Raw genomic sequence first — 15,892 nt, 5'->3', positions numbered from 1 at the left:
TCAACAAAGCTGCATAATTAAAGGCTTTTCTCTTGTACTTTTTAAGAGACTTTCTCTGTATACAAAATGTCTACATTCATATAAATGGAATACAAAATCAAGTCAAGTCAGTTTTATTTATACACTATAGCCCAATATCACAAATCACAAACTTGCCTTAAAGGGCTTTACAATCTGTACAGAATATGACATCATCTGTCCTTAGACCCTCCATTCAGATGAGGAAAAACCTTAAACGAGGACGAAAAGGAAGAAATATGGCAGAGCGACAGAGAAGAGGTCCCTCTTCCAGGACAGAAAGGCATGCAGTAGTTGTCGTGTGTTCAGGCTTGATCAACATCGCAAAATGACAGCATGGATAATCTGGATGATGAAATTAGATGACTGTAAACAGGTATGAAGAAAACGTAACCAGGAGAACTTCCAGCAACCTCCAGGTGCTGCCAAACAGACCTTAGCCACACGACCTCCTCACCGTGGAGACCTGGAAAGAGGATGAGGCAAAGCTATAACACATCATTCTCATCAGGGAGAGAGAGAAGAGGACAACATGTACAGAAGGGAGGGAGAGGGGGAGACAAGGGGGGGGGGGGGGGCTGAATCTCCTGGAAGATGAAGATCCAGATCCAAAACATCTGGAAGGAGGCACCGACAACCAGGGGAGGGAGAAGTCCCACGGCTGATGGTCCAGCACAGAGGAGCCTGAGTGAAAAGACAGGACAAGGAGGAGAAACTAGAGAGAGAGAAGAAAGAAGAGAGAGAGACATGGGCAAAGCATGGACCTGTGCTTGTGGGACAACAAACAAACAGAGGGTTAGAAAGATGCAGTGGTTTTCAGAAAGTTTACATTTTTCTCAATGGCAGAACAAACATCAAAGAATAAGCAGCTTACTGAAAGTTAGGGCGAAAACATGAGTTTAAAGATTGGAATTACAGGCCTGAAGGCAGACAGCCTGTCTAATATCAGCAGGGAGGTTTTTCCAAAGGAATGGGGCACAATAGGACCCTGCAGCCTGTTGACTTCTCTTAAACTCTGGGGACGGACACAAACCCTGAGGCTTGATCATTTACAATTCTGTAAGTCATCAGAAGCAACTTTAAGCCTTAATGTAATTGAAACATGTGAGTTACATAAAAATCCCTCCTCCATACAGCTGTCATGAACGGTGATATTAGCTATAGAGAGCAAACCTGGCTGTGAACATGTTTATTTCTGCTGTAAAGTTGGGCATTGTAATATGGGGGTCTATGGGGATTGACTTGCTTTTGAAGCCTGCCTCAAGTGGCCATTTGAGGAACCGCGGGTTTATAATATGGCCAAATTTTCTAGCTCTATGTGAAATTCTAGCTGCAGCATTCTAAACCTTTTGAATACTTTAAGTCCCAGTTGGCCTGACAACAAAATGTCTTAATCATCAACTGTTAATTAAATGAAGGTGTCAATAAAGGTTCTAGCATCAACCATGGACAGAAAAGACTGAATTTTAGCTCTGTTGCATCTGTGAAGAAAGATGGCCTTGGTGACTTCTTTAATGTCAAACAGTTCACACGTGAGTTACTGCTGCTTGAATAAATGCAGCAGAGTGACAAGCCCTACAGATTGAAAAGGTTACTGTTAATTATGTGCTGAGTCAAAACTCTTTACTTTTGAGAAAAATGGAAGGATAGAGACTGTTTGATAATTATTCTGAGACCCTGGATCAAGGTGTGATTTCTTAAGTAGAGGTTATCCACAGGAATCTTAGAGCTGGCGGGAACACTGCCAGTCATGTGTAACATAAAATAACAATATTTAGCATTGTGGGCTCCAGAAATAGAAAGAGATCTTTAGAGAATGTTTACAGTTGTATATTAACTATGCGTTACAATGCATCTTGGTGTCGAGTTGTACTAGTATATTGAAGGGAAAGTATTCCTCATTCCATCACACAGTCGCTTTGAAAGGGTGACACTTAGATTGTCAAATGAGGCAATAATGTGCTGACAGGAAAAAGAGAAAAACTACTAATCTCTTAAGTCCTTTCCACAACAGTTCCTTCACATTCAGGTGTGTTTGTCAGCAATGCTCCAGATAACCTGCAGAGGCAGACAGTGAATCCCTCACAACTCAACAAAACTGTTGTCAGCAGAGTGATCTTTATGCTCAAACACACCCACCCAACTGCCTAGAGACGATCCTGCTGTGGTGCATCATGTTTGCTTCATACCAGAACTCATCTTTTCCTACAAAACAGAAAACCAGTCAGACCACAGACGTTTTCCTGCTCAAGCTGATCAGATTCAGATGTGGCCAGCAGATGTCACTACAATACAAATCAACTGTAAGGCATGAAGGTTATTACAGTATGAAGCGGGCAAATAACACACATGAGCAGTGGTTCATACTGAAGAATATTGTTATTTTTCTGATTGTCGGTTGTTACATTGCAATGCTGCACACGGAGATTCTGGTCGGATATGCCCTGCCATGCTTATACTTTCTTGAATAAATTACCTAAAAAAAAACCAAGCTGATATTAATTCAACAATTTTGAACCCTTTAAGAGTCGATCTACCAGTCTTTAAGGCAGTTAATGATGTTTGTACAGATGTAATGGAGATGCAGGAGTGAAGATCTGGCTAAGTATTTTTCAGTAAATACTTGGTCGGTCGGGCTGGTTTGGTCACTTACGTGTGGCCCATGCTGACACTATGGCAACTCGTTGGCCTCACATCAGGCCACTCAGTTAAACATCTGATTTAGGCTTCACAATGTACATACATTTAGCAGGTGTGTTTACAATCTGTTTTGACAGTGATAATCATTCCAAGACAGTGTGCAGTAAACATACAACAACAGCCCACAGCTACATGCTGCGTTTGCCCATAAGTTCTTTAACCAGGATTAGGACATTTTCCTACTCTTTCTGCCATTAACACGGCCAATACAATCCTGTGCATTCACTAAGTCCAGAGGACAAAATGAAGCCAATAACGATGAGATTGATAACAAAGAGGTGGCATAATTTAAGATTTAAAATTTCAAAGCTACTTACACTGTCAGCTCAATCTGCCAGTGCCAGTCCTACTTTATGCCAGTCTCCCTATACAATCAGAGAGTTTAAGGCCTCAAAGGAAGCAATGCAGCAATGTCTAAACATGATGCTGCACAATTACATTATTATTGAGCTGAGTTATATGGCCAGAAAGCAAAGCAGAGCTGCCCCAACCACCGAGGGCTCATATTTTTCCACATAGGAAACAAAAGCCATCCTCCCTTGCGTTAAAAAGTAAGGATATCTGAAACAGTCTGATAGGTGTAAGAATTCACCTTGACAGCTCTCAGTCCCAGTTCAAGTGCAGTTCATGTGAGTCCAGGAAGTCAGAAGAGAAGACACCCACTGGTGTTGACATGTCCAACGGGTTGACCCCCTCTGCTGGCACAGACAGGGTAAGGTCCAGCCAATCCATATTGTCCATGTTGGTGCTGTGCAGGTTCAAAGCAGAGGGTGGTGTGTTTTCATTAAAGTCCACCTCCATGGTAACCATAGGTGAGTGTAGCTCCTCCATCAGCTTAAGTGTTTGTGGTTCAGTGTGAGTGCCCAGTGTGCCATCCAGGAGAGTTTCCAGCTGGGTGTCAGAGGTCAGGGCAGCCAAACTGTTCGAGGAGTTGAGCGGTGCAGCAGGCAGCAGGGCCACTTGGACCACGGGTGGAGGGCGGGATATTACCGTGTTGATGGGAAGAGTGGTTACACTGGCTGTCACGGGGAGAGGCTTATCCTGGCTGGGAGGATTCTGTCTGATGAACGGAGAGATCTCTGAAAAACAAGTACAGTTCATAAAGAGTGAGAATCCAATCATCATTAGTATTTTATGTCTTATTTTACCAGTGTCCCCTAAAAAAGTTGCCGTATTTCTCACCACCACTCTCGATTAACACATCAAACAGATCATCCATCTGCTGGCTAGCTGCAGTGGGACCCTGCAGCGAAACACAAAGATCAGTAAATGTTTGAGTGGCTGTAGCAACAATTTAAAGGATATACTGTAAGCAATGTATTTATCTGTCACCTGAACAGCCGTTAGCATGCTGCGTGTCTGTTTAACTGCGTCCTCGTAGCGGGGCGGGTCTTTACACTTTGACACATGATTTGTGAATTTTGGCTGATGCAAGAAAGTTGGCCGGCGGGTATGTGGAGACTGTTTAACAGGAAAAGACAACAGTCCCTTTGAGTCCCCATGAAAAACAGGATACATCTGATACGGACCATCACTCAAATGCAGTGGAAACTATACAAATGAGTAAACCAAAGTAAAAGAGACTAAAGGATTATTCTCTACCTTATTGGCAGGTCCTTTAGGACCAGCTTCACAGGAGGAGGCTCCCACGGGACATCCACTCGCTGGGTATGTGTTGAGTAAGCTTTGTGCCGTCCTATCCATCCTCCAAGTCTACAGAGAAATATAAACAGGTCAGCATGGAGGCATACATTCATGAATGCATTAATGCCATCGATGTTGTAGAACACTGCAGTCTCCTACATGCATGGAAAAGCAGTGCAATGCATCATCCACTACCTTGTGAGAGCACTAACACTTCTCTTGCAATAGCCAAGTTCCCTTGAGGGATAAAGACCTGCTTTTTAGTGATGTTGTTTTAGTTGAATTTCATTGGGCCCTCTTCAGTAAGCATCACTCCCTTTAAGCCACACTAGTGACTGCACCGTTTGCAGCTCTAGGCAGCATAGCTCATGAGTGTTCTCCTCAGTTAGCATTGAGTTGCGGTTTTATGTTGCTAATTCTGGCTGGTTGTCTGGCACAGAGCGGAGGGACGACAGAGGGCAGTCAGGACACCACTGTCAGCCTTCACTCAGCACCTGCCCCAGTAACCCAAGTTTCCACAAGCCTTTTGATGTGAATAGGGAAGGATTTCACCACTTAGCTGAGGCCTGTCATTACTGTGGCAACAAGAAAGATGCATTACCCGTGACAGAGTGTCAACTATGTAAAAAAAGAAAAGAGAAAATTCTGAGGTGTCATTACATAGTGCCATCGAAAACATTGCACCAGATGTATGATGTGCAACCTAATCTGAATTTAGTGCATAGAAAACAAAAATTATGATTTCAGGTGCACACACACTACACACACAGCTTGAATTTGCACATTTTAAAGAAATCCAGAACTACCAAAAAAAATCACAGCTGATAGCGATGACTAAGAAATAGATGGGCCGAGGCAGCCTGTGATAAAAATGAGTGTGTTTACTTACCTTTGCCAGTGGCTGAGTGCTGCATTGCTGTTGTAATGCTGCTGAGGCCTCTATTTTCTGTGGCACCTGTCCAGAGGTCTGGATGAGGCCTGGGGTTGTGCTGCTAACAGTAGTGTGTAATTTGATGCTGTTGGCAGGGAGCTGGATAGTGACTGCTGTGGCAGGGAGGGATGCAGGCAGGAGGATCTGGGCTCCAGGCTGCAGGGCTTCAGGCTGCTTGACAGACTGGTGGCCGATGATGAACTGATTTTGAGGAGCTAAGTGGCTCTGATCTGCCACCTCCTCTTGTTTGACCAACACTGGCAGACCAGGCGAACTGCAGGACACTGAGCAGTTTGAAGGGGCCCTGTTTTCCTCTTTGACCTGGATGGGAGCAAGGGGGCTGAGCTGAGGTGGAGAATCTCCTTGCTGACTCCTCTTCTCCACCTCCAGCTGCATCTTCAGCTCCTCCACCAGCCTCTGCTCCTGCTCCAGCTTCCTCATCAGCTCCTCAATCTGACGCTCCTTCTCGTGGAGACGTTTGTCCTTCTCAGAATCCTTCTCATAGGACTTTGTTTCTGTGCACTCCTCCTGTGGAGCTCTCTGTGGGGAGTTCACACAGTGAGTAGGAGACAGAGCATCTGAGAGCTTGGTGGGGCTGTCTGCCGTACTACTGTCGTCTATGCCCAGACTGGACACCTTCGAGGCTATAGGGGACACCGGCGGGGTTAGCTTTGTGTTTTCCGACTGTGAGGTTGCTGTGACGGCTGTTGTCTCAATGGCTGCAGCAGTCTGTATGTTAGCGTTCTCCTGGTACAACTTTAGCCTCTCTATCAGATCTGTCTTAGTCCCAGAAACAGGCAAAGATCTGAGCTTTAGTTCCATTTTCAGCTCAGCAACCTGCAAAGATAACAGCTTATTATGAAATTCCTCTCAAAATTTAGCATGCATGAAATGCATGTAGTCACACTGTGCAAGCAGCAACGTGTCACCTTCATCTCATCCAGATTAGCTGGTAAATGATCCGGCTTGCGGTTCGTGTGAGTGTGCCGTGGCTGCACAGCGGTAGACGCAGCGTTTCCACTCAGAACAACACTGGCACAGCTGGTTTGTACCTCAGTTGTTGGTCTGTTGTTGTTGTTGGGAAGAAAAAAGGGAGTACACATTAGAGAGTGAATCTAAACTATTATCAATCTTTCACAATCAACAGCTTCTGTGTAGGATGCCATGAGCAGGAAATGTAAAGTATTTGAGACAAACAGCAGCTGTGATTAAACAGTAATTGCTAGCTGTAAAACCAGGTGTGAAACTTTGCTTGAGTTTGTTTAAAAATCAACATTAAAATAATATAACTTTGAAAGGAACATTTCTACATTTCAGTCGCAACAAACTCAACACAAAGTAACTAGCCTATACATATACAGGTAAACTGGGGGTGAGCCAAACCCTATCTTTGGTTGTGTAAAAGGAGTCTTTGTGTTGCTAAATGGGGCCATAAGCCTACTTGATTGCAGCAGGCTGGACGGCTTGGTAGTTGTACTGCTGCTGTCTTAAGATCTGAAGCTGCAGAAACTGCTGCTGCTGCTGCAGGAGGCGGGCATAAGCGGAGTCCATCGGCGCTTCATTGAGCTCCTGCTTCTGGTCCGGGGGGATGTACTGATGGTACTTTAACTTTTTCACCCGTGGTTTGGGCTCTTTGCTCCTTTTGCTGCGGCTTTTATCGCCGGGGAGCTTGGGCAGGCTTTGCTGCAGAACACAACACAAAAAGGGGGCATGTAAAACCAGAGAGGACCATCTGGAGGATATTTGATCCCTGTGACTGATCTCAGTCCAGATTATCAGGGAATACAGTTAGCATTGCCAGTACCAACACTGAAAGACTTGGAACTGACACTGGATTTTTATAGCTTGAAGCATTAAGGTGGAACATTGTTCTGACACCCAATGAGAACTGCAGGATGAGGAAATGGGTAGTGGAAATGCAACCCTTATTGTTTTACCACCTGCAGTTACAGGATACACATGAAAACGGTTTGGCATAAGAGCAGTGGGTTCTAGCTATGAAACCAGAAACTCAAGCTGAGTTAAGCAAGCACACGCCCTCCAATTTGTCAAGCTCAGTCCCCTATCATATTCCTAGGGAGGGAGAATTTATCTTATGCTCAGAAGATAACTGGATTATGATAAATGCATAACTTATTGCTTCACTCCCGTCCTTTGATTTTTGGCTTACATTTTACACAGCCTGAATGAGGAAGGCCGGCCTGTCATTTGACCCTAATTGAAGACAAACTGTGGCTGGCACAGATTTAAGACCAAGGATTTGTGAAATGACTTTAAACCCTGTTGCTCTTTGAACTGTGTTTGACTTGGCTGAATGCTGACATTCAGTTCACCCCAAAACTGATGTGACTTTCAGTGTGACAAAACACAGACTCTGTGTCTTCTGACATCGCATCTCTCATCATATTTCCAAAGGAAACAAAGAAAAAAAACAGTCAATAAATCAGAGAGACAGAGAGCTCAGTAATAGAGGTCAATTTCATCTCAAGAATGTAAGTGAATAAACTACTTAAATTAACTCATCCTTAAAAAAACACTTCTACAGTGAGTTTAAGAAGATTTGAAATACCTTCGGTGAAACTTGGAGTTGTTAAAAACAGATCTGAAGCTCACCTTCACAAGAACTGGCCCCGGTGTGATACTGGGGACAGCGGTGGTCATTGGCTGAGGTTGCTGATTGCTTTGTTGCTCACTGGTGGAGATGAGGTTGACTAAATCTGATGTGGACTGTGAGTTAGGTGGTGAGGAGTGCTATGAAAAGCAGAGACAGAGAGAAACCACACAGTCCATTCGGTAAGAACAGTGAAGCCGCTACGCCTGGTAAACATCATTCCACACAAAGAAAGAAAAAGCACTTCAACTGGGATAGTATAACCAAAATCAGGTTGATAAACACAAATGAGTACAAAATGTTTCCACAAATAATAATTACATTATATATGGCTGACACACTGCGTATGCATACAGTAAATAATTAGACTCTGCTAAATTAGAGCACTTGCAAATGAGGTTTGCAAATCAGTTTGTCTGCTGACATTGACAGTTTTATAAATTGTAATTGTTGAAGACATTGGTGTACCTGTATGGGAGAGTCTAAGTTAGAGGAAGTAGAAGCGGCCTCAGTCCCTCCAGACTCCCTTGGAGAGGCGGAGGTGGAGCTGGGAGATTGTTGGCTGGCAGGCTGTTGTGGTGATAAGGCGTCACTGCTGTCCTCATTAAAGTTGTAAATATCTGACAGCTTAGAGTAGTTTGCCTTATCGTCTGTGGGGCCAGCAACAGACATATGCAAGTACAGCTTATTATTTACATAAGGGATAAATTAGTTATCTTTCTGGCTGTCACTGTAAGTGCTGAGCTGTGGGTGGTGAACATGGCACCAAAGTGGGCTAAACAAATGGCTTGAATGGATAGAGGATATAAAAGTGTTGATGAGTATGTACCATGGAGGACCTCTTTGACAGCAGAGTCAACAGGCAGGATGTTCTTCTCCACCAGCTCCATGGGGCCAGGCCGCTGGGCGATCTTCTCATTGAGATCATCTGCCAGTCTGGCCCTCTTCAGCTTCATCTGTGTGGCCTGCAGGGAGGGTTCAGCCTGCGTCTCTGATAAACACACAGAGGATCATTGGCTGTGGATCAGGCCAGTATCAGTCAGCCTCTTAACTGCTTTGTCAGGGTGACTCACTACATGCTCAGCCAGACCTCACAAACTTATGTCAACCTCCAAGACATATATCTGGTTCTAACTTTGTAAAACAAATTCATACAGGCAATAAGTGCGATTAGATGAATAAGCACCTTATTTATCTCTGCTATGCAGACATACTTACTCAGTGAGAACACACAAGAGGATGATTACCTTGTAGGATGTGCATACGGACCAGCTCGGAGCGCTCCGGTCTGCTGCAGAGTTTGTGCTTTAAGAAGTTTCCAGTCTGTAGAAAAAAGTTAAGCGTTTTTCCATATATTTTTGGGGCATAATCTGGATTCTGATGAATAAAATCATGAGCTGCAGTGTGATGACATTAGCTGATGTCTTACCCTGGCTCTCTCCAGGCTGCGAATCTGCTCATGAAAGGCGGCAGGTGTTTTCAGAGCTGTGAAAAGGTGAATCAACAAAATCCGTAACTTTTCTTGGTCAATATACTGTGTTTCCACACACAAACAAACTGTTCCATCTATTTTAAAATCATCATTGATTTAAGGAGCTTTTTCCTTCTTACTGCTTCCAAACGGCCATTTACATTTGGTTGTTTTTGCTGTTGAGTACCTTTAATTACCAAACCACCTAAGAGTGATCTCTGAAATAATAAACAATCAATAATCAATCAGTATTTCTACTGTATACACTCTTTCAAATGAACTTCTACTACTTGGGAAGCAGTTTAAAGTTAGGACAGTACAAGATGTCTACATCCCTGTAGAGAATGGACACTGCTGGATGTGTCTACTGTAATGTATCTAATGATGATGTCCCTTTGACATTTAGACAGAGTTTAAAATCATGGACATCCTGCAGCAAACAAAAAACACAACACAGAATCTGACTAATAACACACTTAATGGCCTGAGATACAAATCCAGTTTTCATATATTATTTTCATGTTTTTGTTGTTCTGTACGAGTGTGACACTGCTGAGCAGGAGCTCATGGGAGTCAAACAGGAAGTGCCGGCCTTACTGACTCAAGCAGAGAGATTGTTCTATGCAGGGAGTAACTCTTTGATCTCGCAGAATAATCTCGTCCTGCTTTACGTGAGGTCTGGATCACTGACTAGTCACCTCTGCGATGACGAGCACTGTTTGGTTTAAGGACCCATCAGCCGAGGGGGGTGCTCTGAAGAGTGTGTCAGCGGAGCAAAGGAAAACATTCCTGCTCGTCACCTAAACCCCACTGCATACCTACCATAAGCCTGTAAGTGTGGGAGCAGCAGAGCGCTTTAGTGGAGAATGGCCGGGGAGGATTGTGTGCAGGCCACGCTTGGCCGGGGCACGACTGACCTCCACTGAAGGCTCAGTCGCTGACTCATGTGCCTGTGTGGAGCCAGAGAGGAGCTGAAGAAAGCCTGACTGCAGGAGGCTTCTCAGGAGAGAACAGGACAAAAAGCAAAGGGCTCTGTCTCTCCCTCTTTCCACCTTTCCAGCTATCAGCATGATTCTGTCACAGATTCAGCTCATCTTTTATTAGGTGTAGCATGGGGACTGAGTCTGCTCCACTTTTGTCACATCAAAGGATGGATGGTACAAAGTAGGAGCTAGTTCCGGTGATGGCTTATGTGCGAAGCCTTTGAGTAATTTTTATCATTGGCCATGTTTACATGAGTGCAATTACACGACTATTAGCAACAGCCTGAGTAGGACGATACTCTTCATACTTTATGGAATGAAGTAATTGATTTGTGTGCAGACACACAATGCTTTTCATGGTATTATATAAAATAAAACTTAAAATAAAACTAGTATGAGCTGAAACATCCATTACACAGATGCAACATAATCATCATAACTGTACAGGCAGGAGTAGTGTACATGTTGCTGTGAACACATGTACAGCGAGTAACTGCACAACATAATGTTTACATGGTACTGTATCTTCACGAAGAAGTTTGGTTGATGAAGATGCTGGAGCTGGATTAGATGACGTTGAATTTAACCTCTAATACTCATGAGAGCAACAAATCATGGCAGTAGGAAAAAAAAATTCAAAGGCAGTTATGAGAGAGAAAGGAACTCTGGATTGAGGACATACACTTTTGTCAGCATGCGATGTGAATACTCACGCGGCATGATGCCTTGATCCACAAGCTGCTCTCGAGTTCTCCTCTGCTGCAGACAGAGCTGGAGGACTGTGAGAGTGCAGGGACACAGAGGTCAGAGTTGAACATTTACCGTTCAGAGCCAAGTCCGCTGAGTCAACTAACAACCATCTCTGGCTTTAACTGTGAAACCTGCCAGACTTCAAATAAAACAAAGTACTTATTATTTCAATCAATACGCTACCCCAAAGGCCCGACAGTAAACCCTGTTCACCACCACAGACATCCTATTCACTTCCTGTATGGTTTTAACTACGGTTGTTAAGGTACCACAAGTTTTACAACAGTAAGACTTGAAGAGTGCAACGTGATTGGCTGACAGCCCTCCCAATGAGAGTCGATATCTTTGTGTGGGATGCAAATACACAGAGGAGTCAAACAAAGTAACTACAGTGCAGAACACAATCAGATAAAAGAGGGATTAATGTTTCTGGGCAGCAGTTACGATAATGAACAAAACTGGAGATGTTCATGACACCAACAACAGCCAAGTGAGTCGTGTTGATCAAATACATTTTTTTTAATTGTAACATTGCTTTTGGTGGACAAGCAGTGATGTTATGTTACTATGGCACATCAAAGATACAACTATCCTGCAGCAGGAACTGTTGAGTCTTGCATGCAGGCATCACATACAGGACTTTGTCCTCAGCGTTATTTTGTCATCAATATAAACTGTAGTAAGATCCCCAGTTTAAACATTTATAAACAAGTAAGCGTGGACTTGTTATTTTAGTAGAATAACATCGATCCATGCAGGAAAAAAAAAAACAACTTGAAGAGGAGGGTGATGGGTGATGGTGACGAATGAGGCGTCGGTGTGAGGAACATGAGGCCCTTATCGTCACCACTGTAGTGAAGTGAAGCTGGCTTAGCTAGAGCTACACAGTGGTTCAGCTTCTCTCTCTCTCTCTCTCTCTCTCTCTCTCTCTCTCTCTCTCTCTCTCACAAAAACACACACACACACACACACAGACCTGCTCAACTCTCCTGGGAAAGGCGCTTCGTCTGAACAGGCCTCTGTGACTCACTCTAGCAAAAATAAACTGGGCAGCTGTGAGAACAAGGCCTGGGAACCATGAAATTTGGGGGTAGTTAAGGGGGTGAGATCTCCAGTTGTACGCAGAGCACAGGGGACGTTCACGGGCTTCCACTGGTGGGCAAGGGAACACGAACACAGAGTGACAAGTGCTGAGGCAAAGGGTGGGAGGCCGAGTCTACTCTCAGAGCAGCCCATCGACTCTGGGGCAGAGAACACAGTGTGCCTGCCCCGCCTGCTGTGTTTGCTATTACAAACCCAGGCCAGGGGGGTCATAGCCAGAGACAGATCATACCAGGAGATTGTAAAAAATTGCCATTGCTTTGTCTCAATATTCATATCCACTGTAACTTGGAAAAAATGCCACAGGCAAGAAAATTTATGAGTGCATATAACTGCATATCAATAACACCAAAAGCTGCCTTCCAGCTCCACAAGAGAATGTAGTTTAATTTGAGAGTCGGTATGGGGGTACACCTCATGCCGGGGGTCCTCCTCACTTTGTGTCATCTTGTGTTCAACCTGAACCCTGGCTAACCTCTGCGTGATGCAAACTGGCCCGGCTCTCCAGCTCAGCAGCAGAGCGTAAACAGAGGTTGTTGGAGAAACACAGAGAGAAGGCTCTGCTGAAATCCCTGCCTACTGATGTAATCTCTAATCTCAGACCCATGTCGTTCTCAGCAAATCATCCCTGGAGGTCTCCCATCAGACCTTTTATTTTGTTTGACTTTTTCCTTTTTTTTTTAATCAGCAGTACAAATAAAAAAAAAACTGTTTGGTGTGGCTACAGATACTTCTCGTCCAGACAAAGTTGAATTTAGTTTAGAAAAACTGACACTGGGTTATGTTGGCTTTACGGTTATAAATACCACAGACTCTAAACAGAATCCCATTTTAGCAAAGATTGAGGCATCCATAAACTAAAGACTGAGACTAAACCATGAATATTCTGATTATATTGATTCATCAGTAAAAGTCATTTGTGGGTGAAGCAGCCGATTCAGATGCATTTTTCTACAATTTGCACTTGTATGGGGCTAATCTACCTAAATTCAATTTAATTGATCGACTTAGAAGTTGGCAAAAATTAACCAGCCAGCTTGTAATCATTTGAAATGTCTATAAAAACGTCAGTTGACTTGAGTTTACAAGTGAGTAATTGACATTACTACAGGTGGCAAATTCAGAAGTGCAAAGAGCAAGTATCAGTTTATCACATGTTCTCAAACTAAACTGCATCATTTCTCATTTAATCCTAAAAGCAGAAGTTTATCAGCACTGACTGTGAATGTGTAGGTGGTAAAATGCTGCTGACAAATGCTGATATGGGTCAATAACTCTGAATTTAAGATCATCACAGTGGTGTATATTTTTTCCCTCAAAGCAAACGGGCCTAAGATGAAGATTCAAAGTGGAGAATAAACACATTAGTTAATTCCCATGGGTGGGTGTGTCCTCAAACTTTGTGTCCACAAACTGCTCTGGTTCTGGTTCTGGTTAGAAAGTTATATTTATGCAGGTCATGAATAATAATTTAATGATAAACAGTTTAAATAAAATGCTAAACATGCAAATCTTGCATGATGGCCCTGGCGGGAGTGAAACTACATTTTGCTTCACTGTCTTGCATGCTATACGTATTCAGTATTAGACAGTTTTGTCATTTGAGTGTTGTTGTGCATCTTACAATAGCAAAAATCGATTTTGTGCATTGTCATTTTTGTAGGTTGCAAAAACAGGGCATGTAGCTTAGATACCTGAACTCTGGTGGTTGGCAATTATTTTCATCAAATGTGACTTCACAGAAGTTACAATAAGCTCACCATAATTTGGCAGTGAACACCAGAAACACTGGTTTTATCACTGAAATGCACTGTTGTGTTTTCTTTTTAAAAAGAGTCCACATTACTCCTGGTCTAATCAAAGCAACTTGCTGCTGGTGACTAAAAGCAACCAAATAATGATCAGAATATCAGCAGGATGTGTGTCGCAGTTCATTTGATTAAAGCTCATTGCGAGTACTTACATTACAGATGTGAATTCAAGCTTATAGCATGTGAAAGAAAACCATAATAGTGTTTCAACAGAGTGCCAATGTAAACACAGACAGTATAAACTGATGAGTGTTCTCTCCTAAATCTCTCCCACGCAGACTCTAGATTTCTACAGCAAGTTTGATTTGTTATCCATCAGAAGACAATAGTCCCTCCTGTTAGAATGATGCTTGGCATGAATCATTCTGACGATCTTCACTCTTGCCCTGTCATTTCCTGTTAGAGCTGCGTCTACGTCACTACGATCCCCCTACTGCTGCTGCCAGAATCAGTAAAGATTAACCAGAGTTAAAAAACAAACAAACAAACTTGAGTTCACGTCACGCAGATACTCAAATAACACAATAAAATGCATTTAGGTTAGACGAGAAAAAGAAAAAGCACCTGATTTGAATTTACCCCTGCAGATGGAAGGGGTCTCCACATCAAGGCAGGCCATGGAGGACAGTGGTGGTGTACTTGGCTGCCAGGTCTGGAGTCCCATGGAGTGATGAGGCCGGCGGAGAACGAGGGAGTCAGGGAGAGAAAAGACCGAGCTCTGAGCGAACGACAGCTGGCTCTCAGAGCTGCAAACAGTCCCTCCTCTCTGGCTGCGTGCTGGCCTCAGCGGAGAAAGTGTGTGTGTGTGTGTGTGCTCTGTCAATGTCAGGAGGAGGGAACACAGCGCTGCTCATGTTAACCCTCGCCAGGTCATTTTGTTGTACTCACAGAGGACTCATCGAACTACAGCACAAAAACCTTCAGTACTTTTGATACTATTTTGTCTGGAGGGGGCGAAATAATTCACTGGTAACTAACACACGGTGGATCAAAACAAGCTGTTTCGAATTTTGAGAGGGTACGTCTTCGTGAGAAAGTTTTTTCCTCCAGAAACATTTGTAGCACTAAATAACAATGACAAGAACAAACACGCTGCATCCTCAGGGACATGGAAGCTTATCTTTAAACATTTTAAAGGATTAGTTATGAGGGTTTTTTTTTTTTTGAGTGAGGAGTGATTACTGTTTTCGTTATTGTTCTTCATTACAACACCACTGATTTATAGCAGTGAATGTCCAGCAACCTCCAACTAATTTGTGACTATTTATTTTAAAAATGTGATAAGAAAACATGAACAGAGGAGTTAAAAACTCAAAGAGGGGACAAAGAGTGACTCTGCAGTGGCTCATTCAAAAACATGCTTAATCGTGGCTGACAATGGTGGTTAGATGCTGTCCATTGCTACAAACCCACACACAGGAAGTGAGATAAAAGGGAATTATGCTAATTGTGGCGAGTTCCGTGTGTCTCAGTGTATCCAGGAAGGCTGGTTAGAAAATATGCTAAAGCTAAAGAGCAGGCATCTGATCCCACAGAGGCTCTGTTGACAAGGTGAAGCTGCAGAGACACAGGATGCTCTGAGTCCTGCGGTCGTTTCTGTGATGTGACTGAGCAGGACAATGCATGGTGGGGGGGAACGGCCCAGACCGCTGTGTTCTGGATTGATAATGTTCACTTGTGGGATGAAGAAGTATGCATGTCAAACAGTACGGGACAGTGGAAACATGGAGTTGATAAAGTAAATGGGACAGTCAGGCACAATATGTTATGACAGCTCACAGCTGGGATTGAATAATGGTGAGCGGGACCATAAAAAATATGGGAGCGTAGCTGGGGCATGTGGAATGTGGAAAAACATCTTTCCGCCTGTCA

At 43.5% G+C, this 15,892-nt stretch overlaps 1 protein-coding gene across 1 annotated transcript; it reads right to left on the bottom strand.

The window, feature by feature from the left end:
• Positions 1-107: 107 nt before the first annotated feature.
• mrtfbb (myocardin related transcription factor Bb) lies at positions 108-14,792 on the bottom strand. The gene is made up of 14 exons (XM_041957384.1): positions 14,585-14,792; positions 11,072-11,137; positions 9,334-9,389; positions 9,152-9,227; positions 8,734-8,895; positions 8,373-8,554; positions 7,907-8,044; positions 6,735-6,976; positions 6,223-6,358; positions 5,252-6,130; positions 4,321-4,431; positions 4,051-4,179; positions 3,901-3,961; positions 108-3,797 (listed from the first exon to the last, which is right to left on the bottom strand). Exons 1-14 carry the CDS (start codon positions 14,682-14,684, stop codon positions 3,322-3,324), a joined length of 2,814 nt encoding a protein of 937 aa, XP_041813318.1. The 5' UTR covers positions 14,685-14,792; the 3' UTR covers positions 108-3,321.
• Positions 14,793-15,892: the final 1,100 nt, after the last annotated feature.

Source organism: Chelmon rostratus, chromosome 17, assembly GCF_017976325.1.
Source record: "Chelmon rostratus isolate fCheRos1 chromosome 17, fCheRos1.pri, whole genome shotgun sequence".
NCBI lineage: Eukaryota > Metazoa > Chordata > Actinopteri > Chaetodontiformes > Chaetodontidae > Chelmon > Chelmon rostratus.
This window is presented reverse-complemented; position numbering and strand designations above follow the sequence as displayed.

What these genes read in the sequence shown, in the direction of transcription:
- mrtfbb (XM_041957384.1), bottom strand. Translation starts at nt 14,684, where the DNA reads ATGGGACTCCAGACCTGGCAGCCAAGTACACCACCACTGTCCTCCATG. An exon ending in GGATCAAGGCATCATGCCGC is followed by an intron (nt 9,390 to 11,071) that starts GTGAGTATTCAC and finishes ACCTTTTCACAG; the next exon opens with CTCTGAAAACACCTGCCGCC. An exon ending in GTCCAGCCTGCTGCAATCAA is followed by an intron (nt 6,359 to 6,734) that starts GTAGGCTTATGG and finishes CAACAACAACAG; the next exon opens with ACCAACAACTGAGGTACAAA.